The sequence below is a fragment of the Bos grunniens genome, chromosome 11 (assembly GCF_055505025.1).
Source record: "Bos grunniens cultivar Pamir isolate PY7600 chromosome 11, Bosgru_T2T1.0, whole genome shotgun sequence".
Classification (NCBI taxonomy): Eukaryota; Metazoa; Chordata; class Mammalia; order Artiodactyla; family Bovidae; genus Bos; species Bos grunniens.
In genome coordinates, this window is record NC_141175.1 from 100,950,403 (window position 1) to 100,964,363 (window position 13,961).

The 13,961-nt window shown below is 49.1% G+C and overlaps 1 protein-coding gene across 50 annotated transcripts in view; it reads right to left on the reverse strand.

The window, feature by feature from the left end:
* The window catches only part of MAP4K4 (mitogen-activated protein kinase kinase kinase kinase 4), a 151,426-nt gene that overhangs the window by 77,186 nt on the left and 60,279 nt on the right, over positions 1 to 13,961 (reverse strand). For 49 of the 50 annotated variants that reach the window (XM_086327888.1, XM_086327865.1, XM_086327868.1 and 46 more), the window contains one exon: positions 1,356 to 1,412. In XM_086327888.1, the coding sequence (XP_086184014.1) occupies positions 1,356 to 1,412 (57 nt within the window). Of the gene's footprint in view, positions 1 to 1,355; positions 1,413 to 1,834; positions 2,047 to 13,961 lie in introns of those variants that run through there. The other variant, XM_086327835.1, reaches the window with a different exon arrangement.

Consider the following 13,961-nt stretch of genomic DNA (forward strand, 5'->3'; position numbering starts at 1 on the left):
CAAAAAGATTAAAAAGAGAGAGAGAGAGAGAAGAGAGCAGTCACTGCATCAAATACCACATCTTCACATACTTCTATAAAGTTCTCCCAGCTGCCTGGTGGTTGGTCCAGAGATGACATTTTCTAATTCTCACTTAAGCAACCCACATGCTGGCAATGAGCGTTACTAGAGACGGAGGGGAGAAGGCAGAGGAGGGGACCTTCCAAGTGGTGATCAACTGCACACCCGGGAACAGTTCAGCCATCTTCTCCCTCAACAGGTCCCACACTTGGGGAGATTACAGCTTGATTTAGACACCCCAAATCCCCATGGTTTCTGGTTAGCTCACTCTAGAATCTGTGATCTATGATGTAAATTTCACTCATAATTCTCTCTCTGAACGTCGCTCAGTCGTGTTTGACTCTTTTGAGACCCCAGGGACTGCAGACCACCAGGCTTCTCTGTCTGTGGAATTCTCCAGGCAAGAATACTGGAGTGGGTTGCCATTCCCTTCTCCTTTCCAACCTAGGGAACAAACCCGGGTCTCCTGCATCTGCATTGCAGGCAGCATCTTTACCATCTGAGCCACCAGAGAAGCCCCTATTCATAATTAAGCAAGTTAAAAGCAATCACAAGAGGATAAAGTTTCACATGAAAATTTAAAAGAAGATGGATTTGGTTCATCATACCCCGTGGTTACTTTTATAAACTGAATGTGGACTCATGCCTGTGTGCACATGATCACACATGGGCACATACACACTTACCTTTCATTGGAGTTCACTTCTCCTCATTCCCATCCAAAGCTACACAGTAAAATCCTCATGTGGCCATTCTGAAAACTATTTTTTGCTACTAAATTTTGCCAACAATCTGCTCAGCATTCTAGCAGATGTTTCTGTTTGCAAACCTCTGGGAACTTGGCTGGATCTGTTTTCTTTCCCCCATGTCAAAAATAAAAGAAATGGCCCAAATGTGGCCCAATACCCCAGAGAACCTCTTCCCCACCCGCCCCCTCAACCTCCCTACTCATATGACCTCCATGATGACTTCTCAAATCTTTTCCATTAGAGAAGATGTTTCCAATTATGGTCCATTATGCTGCCAAGGATGACATCATTCCGATGTGCTTTTTTTTTTTTTCCTTAAGAAAACGCTACTGATTCTTAGTTACTTGGGACCCATCTGCAACAACTTAAGCCAGCTTGTCTGCTGAGCTTTCTGAACCCACAGTGTCACATGAGGGTAATTTGCTCAAGATCGATTCTCCAAACAGAACAACTCCTCTTCAATAGGGGGAGGCTGAAGGGGGACGAGGGGGATCCTTGTTTTTTTATCTAAGGATTTCTTTGAAAACATCTGTGACCCAACCTTACCTCGGTAACATCCATAACTTTGATGGCTGCCAGCTGACCTGTTTTAACATGTCGACCCTGAAAAACAGAAAAAAAGGAAAGATAATTGGCACAAACGCTCTGCACCATGATGAGAACAGAATGGCTGAAGTTTCGACAAATCACCTCTTTTTCCCCAAAAGTGATGATGACCGAGTCCCAGGCTCTCCCAAGAGAACCATATGGTTCTATTGCTTTGTAAGACTTCGTGAACCGCACTGAATGAACCAAACAAGCAGCATAACAAACAAGTTTTGATAAAAAAAAATCAATTCCCTCCTTTCCTGGGTTTCATTTACATATCATTACCTTTCAATCAAAACATCTTAAACCTTTCCTTCCACACCTCAGGTTGATCAGTCTTTTCTTCTCAACATTCCACATGAAGGAAATAACCAAAAAAAAAAAAAGGTCTAGATATCATACTGCCATCTGGGAAGCCCAGATATTATATTATTTACCATTAAAAATGTCATCTTCTGCTGATGCACCCCCCAATAGCACTGGATTTTCCAAGAGTTTACGGAGAATCTTCCCGGACACTTTCCTGTGGTCCCCATGCAGGGAGGCTCCAGCACAGTTACTCAGAACAAGGTTGGGGGGCGGGGGTGCATGCAGAGAGAGCACTGCCTTACAGCTGTGTCACAATTCCCGGCCCAGGACATAAGCATTTGTTACTCATGTATCACGAGCATCTCAGACAAGCTGGACGCTGCTCTCCTATGCCCTGCCTTGACGAGGAGCTTCCTCGCCATTGGTTCTCCTCCCATCCCTCTTGGCTCTGCTATGCCGGCATCTCCCCAGCCAGCAACAATGTGCTGCCTTGCACCGTGAGCGCCCTCTCCTTAAGGGCTTTGCAGAAACGGTCCTTCTGCCGCAAATGTGAAACAGAAGGCACGTCCCCGGAGTTTCCAAGAGGCTGCCTCACTGTGGCCTCGTGATGGAAAGAGTTATGAACTTTAGAACTTGAAACCCGAGAGGGGAAGCTCTCCATTTATTCTGGAAAGCTTGGGCAGGGACTCAAATTCCAACTCGGACAAAACAACTCCATGAAAATGACACTGAATTACCAGAGTCTCAGCTCTCTGCGGTCTCGGCAGGATGGGCTCCAGGAGTCCCTCTCTGAGCAGCGCTGGGGACAGCCTGGATGCAGGGAAGCCAGACATAAAGAGCCCACAGGCCCGGAGCCTCCTTCCAACCTCCCCCACCTGCAGACCCGCCACCTCACCCCTACCTGAGCCACTGTCAAATGTCCGTAGAAGCCCCACCTCTGCAGTGGCACGGGGCGGGGAGGGAAGAGCACTTCTCGTGGGCCAGCCCCAGGAGCCCTGCTTCCAGACTTGTCACCCAACCCCACTGCCAGTCCCCAAGTGCCCTCTGAGTCACCAGCCTCATGCTCCCATCACATCCTCCTGCATTCAGCACAGCACAAGGCCAGGCTGCCACAGCTGTTTGTTTAGTCACTCAGTCATGTCCGACTCTTTGTGACCCCATGGACTGTAGCCCGCCAGGCTCCTCTGTCCATGGGATTTCCCAGGCAAGAATACTGGAGTGGGTCGCCATTCCCTTCCTTCTCCAGGGATCTTCCTGTCTCAGGGATCAAACCCGGGTCTCCTGCACTGTAGGTCAACTCTTCACCCTCTGAGCCATCGGGGAACACCTTCCTGCAGTGGAGTTGCTTCCACATAACTGGCAATGCAGAAGCCAAAAATAAAAGCTGGCTGTCAATCCCTGGCCTCCTCTCTCCCATGAGAAATTAGGAAAAGTCGATGAAAGAACACCCCAGAAGAACCCTCTCTGGAATGTGAAGGCGAGTGTGAGCAAAGTTCAAGCCCCTCACCCACAGATTTGGGAAACTAAAATGTGTTTTTCTTGGTTCCTTCTTTTATCTCACAAATTTTCTTTCAATAAATATTGGAGATCAGAATGCTTTTGCTTTCTGTTGAGTTTAATTTGAGACAACTTTACAGATTAACTGCCTGAAACTGACCTTCTATTTGGGTAAGAGCAAAGCCCATCATCAGGCTCCCCTGATAGCTCAAACAGTAAAGAATCTGCCTGCAATGCAGGAGACCTGGGTTCAATCCCTGGATTGGGAAGGTCCCCTGGAGGAGGAAGTGGCAACTCATTCCAGTATTCTTGTCAGGAGAATTCCACGGACAGAAGAGCCTGGCGGGCTACAGGCTGACAAAAGAATCGGACACAACTGAGCGATAGAGCACAAAAAGCCCATCAACACCAGCCTGGGCAAGCAGAGGGCGGCCTGCTCTTAACCAGAGGCCAGGATGTGAGCTGCAGGCTGAGGGGACAGCCACCACCCCTATGCAGGGAGCTGGGGGGGTGTGCTGAGAGGGCTGCAGAAGGGCCCACAAGAAGGAGCGTTACGTAGTGACAGAGAAACACTGCAGTCTGTAGCAGAAACACTTAGCCAACGGGACAGGGTGACGCGGAGTGCTCCGGGTCACCCTGGGTGACACGAAGGACCTTTAAAGGTGGAGTCAGATGGGACACACCACGTCGCCAGTGCTGGAGAGCCCGAGGACTGCCTGGTAAGCCTGAAGATTTCAGGGGGCAGGAAGGGTCCCCTTGAGATATGAGCTGCAGACCATCCTCACCAAATCCCAGAAAGGAACACACATGCAAGTGTCACCAGGGGAGAGGAGAGAACCCAAAGATCAGACCAAACACAAGAACTCTCTAAGAGAGGTGCAGGAGTCCATGACTAGCGATTCTCACGCATTCTGAATTTTGAAAATCGCTTCTCCACGCTTGCAGGAAAAAGCCCAAATTCAAGTTCTCATATCCTCTCTGGTATTTATTACCATGAAGATACACACTCGTCTTAGCTGAGGTCTTGATATGGAAAGGTCAGACTTATAACAAATGAGCTCTAACAAATGTTGATTATGTTTATCACAGAAACAGAACTATGTTCTGAAAGGTTCAGAAGCTCAAAGGACAGGCAAGCCTAGTTCATCAAAACGGTCGATGAACAGATGAGAAAGTCAACCCACAATGCAAACAGGAGATGATCCAGGGGCTCAGCCTGCTGTGTCAGTTCTCTCCCCAGACGTCTCACTCCTAAGAATTCCAGCTGCAAATGGGAGACGAACCTGGCAGAGCACAGAGAATTTCTAGGGCAGCGAAAACCCTCTGCATGATACTCTAATGACAGACTCATGTCACCACATATCTATCCAAACTCACAGGTTGTGCAATGCCGGGAGTGACCCGCAGTGTAAAGCGAGTGACTATGATGTGTCAACGCAGGCTCCTCAGTCTTAACAGCTGCGGCGGGAGGGGAGCGTCAATAATGGGGAAGGGATATGTATGTGTGAAAACAGGTATACCTGTACCTTCCTCTCAATTTTGCTGTGAACCTAAAACTGCTCTAAAAAAAAAAAAAAAGTGTTTAAAAAAATGTTTTAATTCTAAGGATAATTCCCCCTCACATGCCCTTACTTTAACGGGCAAACATGAAACCTAGCTGACCATGTGATGGGCTGCAAGAGCTCAGCGCCCAGCGATGCACTGACCACTTTCTAAGGCTCCATGGTCATCCACCCCTAAGCCAAAACCAGCCTGGTTCTGCACTGAAAACCCCCAAACCACAACCCACTTATGAGTGCTCTTTTCCAGGAAGAATCTGCAAAAAAAAAACAAAAAATGCAACAGAGGAAGAGGGCATATTACCCAAACAGCATCCCCAAGCCACCTGAGGTAAGGCACCAGGTAGTTAACTTGGGAGAGAGACAGCTCAGGGCCCTTCAGGAAGAAGCTCAGACGCCTGAACATCTCCTGACACCAGAGCAGGTAAGGGCACACACTTTCTCATCACAGTCCTCCAGACCCACAAAGAGGTAGGCGCTGCGACCTTGTAACTACCATCTTGTAATCGAGACCTGTCCATCTGCCTCTCCCTCTGTTCCACGCTCAGGGCTGTGGGTGAGGAGGAGAAAAACATAGGAAAATGTGAGTGGCATGCGGTCAAGAAGCGTGATTTAATAAGAAAACCAAGCTTCTATTCCTTGAAAATTAAAAGATCTCCATAGAGAATTCTAAATTCTATAGGAATCCTAAAGGAAATCAACCCTGAATATTCACTGGAAGGACTGAGACTGAAGCTGAAGCTCCAATACTCTGGCCACCTGATGCAAATAGCTGACTCACTGGAAAAAAACCCTGATGCTGGGAAAGGTTGAGGGCAAGAGGAGAAGGGGACGACAGAGGATGAGACAGTAAGATAGCAGCACCAACTCAAAGGATATGAACCTGAGCAAGCAAGGGAGAGAGTGGAGGACAGAGGAGCCTGGCGTGCTGCAGTTCACGGGGTTGCAAAGAGTCAGACTTGACTTAGCGACTGAACAACAACAGAATTCTGCTTGACTTAGGTTGGAGGTGCCGCAAGGAGAACAATGCTCTCTTTAAAGAAATTTATGCCTCAATAGCAGAGAATGTGCTGGAGAAGGAAATGGCAACCCACTCCAGTGTTCTTGCCTGGAGAATCCCAGGGATGAGGGAGCCTGGTGGGCTGCTGTCTATGGGGTCGCACAGAGTCAGACACGACTGAAGTGACTTAGCAGCAGCAGCAGCAGAGAATGTGCAGGCTTCTGACTTCTACAAAAACTAAAACAGCCAAAACCGACAGCACAGTGAGACCCAGTGCCCACCCGTAATGAATGAGAGGGCAACGAAGGAGAGGCTCGCTGCACAGCTGAGCTGGCAGGTAGTGAAATAATTTATGCACCACATCTTTTTTTAAGAGACTGATCTGGATGGAAATCTTCCTAAAGCCTGAAATCTTGAGTACATTAAAGATGCTTTTCTTAATGGCTCAGGGAAATCATTATGAACATCAATTACTATCCTGTCCTTGCAATTAAGTGAGAGCCACAGGGAATATTATGTCAGGCAGGAATACTTCAGCAAAGAAAAGGCCCAGTCATCTGGGCTCTGCAGGCCTGTTCGGTCACTTTTAGCTGTGTTCTAGAACAGACATGGGGTGGGGGCTGGCCAGAAGCAAGCTAAGTTCCAGTTATGTGAGCTATCACTGGAGCAAACACCTTCTTCAGTTGCCAAGTGGAGACAGCCTGGGTGTGCATGGAGTTAAAGGGCCGGAGGGAGGAGACAAGTGTCCTGGGAGGTGAGGAGGGGTGTGTGTGTGTGCACACACGTGTATATGTGTGGGTGTGCATGTGTGTCTGTGTGTGTGTGTGCGCGCACGCGTGCATGTGTGTGTGAGTCTGTGCGTGTGTGCCTTCGTGTCTCTGTCTAGGCAGTGGGTCAGGTGGGAAGAGAGGGCAGCTGCTCTATAAAAAATGCCTGGTGTCTGGCACCTCCTTGGTGGTGCAGTGGCTAAGACTCCATGCTCCCAATACAGAGGGCTGGGCTCTAACCCTGCTTAGGGAACAAGATCCCACACGCCAGGGCACAACTAAGAGTTCACATGTCGAGCTGCTCAGTCGTGTCCAACTCTGCGACCCCATGGACTGCAGGAGGCCAGGCTCCTCTGCCCATGGGATTCTCCGGCAAGAATCCTGGAGTGGGTTTCGCCATTCCTTCTCCAGGAGATCTTCCCGACCCAGGGATCAAAGGCTGCATCGGAAGGCAGATTCTTTACCACTGAGCCACCTGGGAAGTCTCAACATGTACTACACACTTGGGCTGAGTTGCCTTTTCCTCAGCTCACCAGAAATACCCAACTGACTTGAGACTGAACAACTTTAAAATAACAAAGGATTTAACAGCACAGGATAAACACACACACAGAACTCCAAACCCTTTACTGGGGGCCAATCTCTGTATGAAGTTACCTTCTATCTCAGTCACTAACAGAAAAGGCACCCTATTCCACAGGTGAGCAGATCAGTCAAAACTCTGGAAACGCTACACCTAACATCCATCACAGGACTCGGACAAGATAAATTCAAATACCGTTCTCCTGAAGGTGACATGATTCTGCAGTGGATAAAAGAAAAGACACCAAAGGAGACACCCACGACCCATAAAACACATACTCCCTTACTGACAGGCTCTCGCAGGAAGAGCTGCATATAAAATATATTATTTTCCCATTTGCTGATTGTCTGAAGCTACTAAAAATAATAAGTTCCTCTTTCTCTACTTTTCTATGCTATCAATATTTTTATGATTAAAATGTCTGTTAATTTTTTAAAGAAAAAACTATTTTTTCACTAGTTGTTTTATTTCACATATGAAGATGTTTGTTGTTCAGCTGTTAAGTCGTCTGACTCTTTGTGACCCCATGGACTGCAGCATGCCAGGCTTCCCTGTTCTTCACTATCTCCCAGAGTTTGCTCAAACTCATGTCGTCCATTGATTCAGTGATGCCATCCAAGCATCTTATCCTCTGTTGTCCCCTTCTCCTCTTTCCCTCAATCTTTTCCAGCATCAGGGTCTCTTCCAATGAGTCAGCTCTTCGCATCAGGTGGCCAAAGTACTGGAGCTTCAGCATCAGTCCTCCCAGTGAATATTCAGGGTTGATTTCCTTTAGGATTGACTGATTTGATCTCCCTGCAGTCCAGGGGACTCTCCAGAGTCCTTCAGCACTAAGCTTTCTTCATGGTCCAACTCTCACATCCGTAACCTGACTCCTGGAAAAACCGTAACTTTGACTAGATGGACCTTTGTCAGCAAAATGATGTCAAATGAATAGCACTTGATATATATGCATACCATATACATATATCTAATCAGATATTGATATATTTTTCTTATTTCAAGTCAAGTTCTTTTACTTCAATTGCTGAAAGAGTAATGATCCATGTTTATCTATAATTCTTTGTGTGAACACCTCTCTCTTCAACCTTCCCTTGGCCAAAATGTAGGGTAATCCATAGTCCCCTATTTCAAATTAGGGCATATTGTCTCTTTTCTTGGTAAAGAACCCACCTGCCAATGCAGGAGATGTTAAGAGACGAGGGTTCAATCTCTGGGTCAGGAAGATCCCCTGGAGGAGGAAATGGCAACCCACTCCAGTATTCTTGCCTGAAGAATTCCATGGACAGAGGAGCCTAGTGGGCTACAGTCCATGGAGTCCCAAAGAGTCTCACAGGACTGAAGCGACTTAGCACGCACGCACTGCTCAGCATAGCAGCTGACCACTTAGAGCAAAAGAAGAGATGGGATTCTGTGTCGTCTTCTTCCTTCTCCCACCACGACCCCACCCCTTCAAGATGTTTTCCTACATTTCTCCCCTGTGACTTCACAATACACTCAATGTTTCGAATTACACCTACAGAGTCATTTCAATATTGAAATAATACTTTTAAGCATCATTAAAGCACTCAAACTGAGCTCGTGTCATTGGCTTAGAGTAAAAGGTTAGAAGTTTCAGATACAAGTCAAAAGGCAAGAGGTTAAGTGATGCAAAGGACTCTGTTCCATTCTGGGCTCCTGCTCCGCCCACGGACCTTCCCAGTCATCACCAACCCAACCTTCAATTAAGGTTTTCAAATTGTTCCTTGCTTTTTCTCAGCCCTTCAAGATGCTGACTCCAAAATAACACGACCCTTGAGCCTGGGTGTATTTCCAGTATTTATATAAAATCAGCTTTGTGTCTTACTGAATGACTTCTAAATACAAGAATAACCCGGTTTCTGAACCCGAACCACTCCCGCTGCTGTGTCTATGGCCCTGGCATGTGGTCTCTAGGGGCGCTGTTTGTTTTTCTTCTGTTTTTCAACGTCTGCATACAACTCAATTCGCCTGTACTAAAAATTCACAAGGTTATTCACAACTCCACTCTTTCTCCTAAAAAGAGGTAACAGATTTGTTCTACATACTAATCTCCTAACTTGTCTCTGCTGAATATGCACTAGATACTTCGTTCATTATCCATAATTCCCCCATTCCTCCTTTAAAAGGAGGTAAAAGAGAAAACCCACCTTTATAAAGTTTCCCTTTGAGGTTCCACTTGACAGGATCCCTCACCGGAAATGACGCATCCATGCCATTAACTCGAGCACCACTGCTTCCTCCCCGGGACACAGAGCTGCAGCCCACCTTCCCTTTCATCAACCCATTGAGGAGACAAATCTGTGAAAGGACTTGCTAATCCAGGGCAGTTCCTCTCTTCAACCTACAGCCACAAGCATCCAAAATTAACCCATGGAACTGAATTGAAACTCTCCAAGCCACAAATACACCAAATTCTGCTTCCCTAAGATAAATCAGCCCCTTGGACTGCAAGGGTATCAACCAGGTCAATCCTAAAGGAAATCAACCCTGAATATTCACTGGAAGGACTGATGCTGAAGCTGAAGCTCCAATATTTTGGCCACCAGACGCAAAGAGCCAACTCACTGGAAAAGACTGATGCTGGGAAAGATTGAAGGCAAAAGGAGAAGGGGGCAGTAGAGGATGGGATGGGTAGACCGCATCACCGAATCAAGGGACAGTAATGTGAGTAAACTCTGGGAGAGAGTTGCGGACAGAGGAGTCTGGCACTTGGCAGTCCATGGTTTTGCAAAGAGTTGGACACAGCTCAGCAACTGATAAACCCATGACTTTCAAAGCAGAAAGAAATTCTGATCACTTGAGTCAACTGCTCACTTAAATTTAACTTTCAAGAAGCACAGCCATCTCACCATGAGATGTCGATGGCTCTGAGCGGTTCCCCGGGCTGGTACTGTGGTTCACCAGTCTGGTCTACACAACAGAGATGCCCCATGAATGAAGCAGTGAAGGCTCTGCCCTCATTCTAAGAGGAGACACAAGCCAAACACGAGGAAATCCACTAGTGGTTTTCTCCTTTTTTCTAGAGAAAAATCTAGCCAAGTGAGCAGAGGGTGTGCCAGGGGTGGGGGTGGCTGCTGTTTTATCCTGGGTAGCCAGGGAGGCCTCTCCAGCACCCCGTCATCTGGGCAGAGCTGGAGGAGGAGTGATCCACGACTTGCCCTGCAGGATCTTGGGACCCACGTCTGACTTACAGAGAAACCACCGCGCAGGCGCTAGCTGCCAGCCCTTCCTCAGCCAGAGCCACACACTTGGTGGCTTGCAGGTGACAGGAAGGTCCTAGGTGGCTTCCACAGCGGTGACATGCTCTATGCCCTCTTGTCAACAGCTCCAAGGACATCCCACTGCAGGGTGTCTGTGAAATGGGCCTGCCCAGCACACAGGAGGGCAGGGCCCTCTCTGGGCATGGCAAGCCAGACCCAGCACTGCCCACCGCCTCCTGCAAAGCTGAGTTAGAGAGGAAGTGGCGAGAGGCAGGACCACAGGCTATAGCCAAGAGCAGCTACAAGATTTCCCCACTGACCACCCGCCTATACTGCTTCTCTTCGGCAAAACTCTGCTGAAGCGTTGAGGTCTGAGGCCTCCGCTGGCAGAGCCTGGCTGTGATCTCTCAACCCAGCACTGAAACCAGTCTCCCTTCTTTCTCTCAAGACAACAGTGAGAGGAGAAAAGATGCTTCTGACTGAAAAATAAATCCCTAGATTGATGGTCCACATCATTGAATACTGATACTTTATTAGCCACATACCAAGTATTAAAGACGGCTGTGCACCAAAGAACTGATGCTTTTCAACTGTGGTGCTGGGGAAAAACTCTTGAGAGTCCCTTGGACAGCAAGGAGATCAAATTATTCAGTCCTAAAGAAAATCAACCCTGAATATTCACTCAAAGGACTGATGCTAAAGCTGAAGCTCCAGCACTGTGGCCAGCTGATGCGAAGAGCCAACTCACTGGAGCAGGCCCTGATGCTGGGCAAGGTTGAGGGCAGGAGGAGATGGGGCGACAGAGGATGAGATGGTTGGATAGCCTCATCGACTCGATGGATGTGAGTTCTGAGTAAACTCCGGGAGATGGTGAAGACCAGGGAAGCCTGGCGTGCTTCAGTCCACAGTCACAAGAGTGAACACACCGAGCGGCTGAACAACGCGGCTACCTGAGCTGTGTTTGTTCACTTGCTCAGTTGTGCCCGACTCTTTGTGACCCCCTGGATCGCAGCACACCTGTTCTCCCGCCCTCCACCATCTCCCGGTGCTTGCTCAAACTCAAAATTCAATTATTGGATAAGAGCGAAAGCCAAGGAACAGTTGTTTTAAAACCAGCTCGTGTGCTGTCTTACTGTGGCCGCACTTCTACCATCTCTGATTAGCCTGGTATCTTAAGGCAAAACTTTGAGTTCTACAGCCAGAAACCACTCTCCAGATGCCCACATCAGGCTCTCCCTGATAACTCATCGCCTCAACTGGACATCCCTTTCCTTTAGTGGTTTTGGGGTGTGGGGGTGGGACGGGGTTGGAAATGGTTGCTTTCGTCTTTTTCAATAGAACACTCTAAAAATGAAGAGTCTGCACGTTTCTAAAACCCAGACTTTTATAGTTTCTCTTGAAAAACAGATTTGTTAAAGCTGGGCCCTGGGGCCCCGGCAGACAACGTGGATTAGAAGCAGGCTGAGTGGAGGCGGCCCCTGGTGCGGGCAGGGGTGCTCCATCTACCACAGAGCCCCCAGCCCGGACCTTCACACCTGCACTCGCTGGTCTGGACCCAGCGTCCTCAATTCACAGGCTACAGCAGCAGACTTGAGGCTGACGACCAGTCACCAGGAGAGCGTCTGTTGCTGCTGGCGGGGGTTTTCTGCTTTGTTTGTAATTATACATGTTTGGGCCTCACCCACATCTGCTGGATCAAAATCTCTAAGGAGTGGGGCCTGGGCATCTGTACCTTGTGATCTCCCCTAAATAATTCAGAATAACCCTAAGCATGGCCTCAGGAGGAGTCACGGCAGAAAGGTCCCAGCATGCTAAGCTGCTTCAGTCATGTCCGACTTTTTGTGACCCCAGGGACCGCAGCCCGCCAGGCTGCTTTGTCCACGGAATTCTCCAGGCAAGAATACCAGAGTGGGTTGCCAAGGCCTCCTCTAAGAGATCTTCATAATCTTCTCAAACCTGCATCTCTTATGTCTCCTTCTTTGGTAGGTGGGTTTTTTACCACTAGCGCCATCTGGGAGGTCCTTAAAATCCCCTAGCAGGCACCAGCAAAACCCTCTTTGCCAATAAAAAAATTATAAGACCCCCAAAACACCCCTACCCTAGATCATAGGCTATATAGTAAGTTCAGCCTTACACTATAGCTAATGAATGGGTGGTTGTCACCTCCCGGTCTTGGGCAACCAGGTGACAGTGTGACAGCAGGGCGAAACTCCAGCATCGGGCACCACACATGGTCCAGCAGGAACACCAGGCCATGAACTCCCTGGCAGCACCCGCCCCCCACTCAGCCCCCAACCAGGACCACCATGCTAATCCATCACCTGAACAGGACCTAGGAGGAGGAGGAGGATCGGGGAGCTGCCAAGAGGCTCCCAGGGCAGCAGGTGTGACCCAGGACCCAGCAGACGGTCTGTACCCCCTGCCCCAGACGACCTGTACACCCTCCCCAAGACGGTCTGTACCCCCTGGGGCCAGCAGACAGTCCGTACACTGTCCCCCAGACGGTCTGTACCCCCTCCCCCAGATGGTCTGCACACCCTCCACCAAGCATGCTGTAAGATGTTCTGCTTTTAGTGGGGAAAAAAAGCCACCCAAGACGATGGATCACTAACTATGAAACTCTAAGTCAGAGGCCAGGAGGGTAACACCCCATCCCCCACACCCGGTACCGTGGCCAGGGTCTACACACCACAGGACCCAGCCAAAGATTTTCAGGGGCCAGTGAGGAGTCATGAGTGGTGAATGCGTGTGTGATGGATCACTCACTACTGTGTAGGCATGACCTTCACAAGCCACCTTCCGATAGATGCCCATCCTTCAAGTCCCTTGAGAGCTGCCCAGCAAGTCCACCACGCTGGCCCCACCTCAATAGACTTTCCACAGATAAACTGGGAGATACAAGCCCTTCCCAGAAAATACAGTGCAGGAGAGAGAGAGGCCAACACGACCCCGAGCTGACCCACTGCGAGGTGCAGGGCTCTGGGGTGGCCAGTCAGGGCTGTCCTTTCCTGGAGCAAGTGAACAGCCATACCCCAGGCTGGTTAAAGGACAGAAGCCCCCAGGCACGTCCCTTCCTGACCTGTTACCCTCCAGGAGCCCTGGACTGTCACCTCCCAGCAACACATAGGAAACTTGAGGGTGAGACTGCTGGGGGAGGGGGTCCTGTAAACCCCCAATTCTGAACCCAAAGGAACTGCACGAGGGGTCAAGGTAACTCATCCCACGTCCCGGCTGTGGTTACATGAATTCACTCACAGCCGCACGCGCAAAAGAAAACAGAAGTCAACTTCAGGACAATTTCCGAAGTAACATTTAAATCCTAAAGGGAAGTAGGGATGATTTAAAACCCAGGACACTTCCGGACCTGGGGCCTCTTTCCTGTTTGCTCAGGGGCCCCACAGGCAGCAGGCAGGCAGCAGGGAGGCAGCAGGCAGGCACACCCACTGAGGGCTTCTGCTCTGTTACCACTCACTGTCCTTACTCCCTCCCGTCTTCCTCGTCTCAGGACGTCCCCACACCAGAAAGTCGCATTTCAGGGTAAAACCTGTATGCCAGGGAAGGACTGAACTCCAGTCCTGAATGCTGCCATCGAAAAGGAAGTGCTGGCAGCCAGGAGAACCCCTGAGGG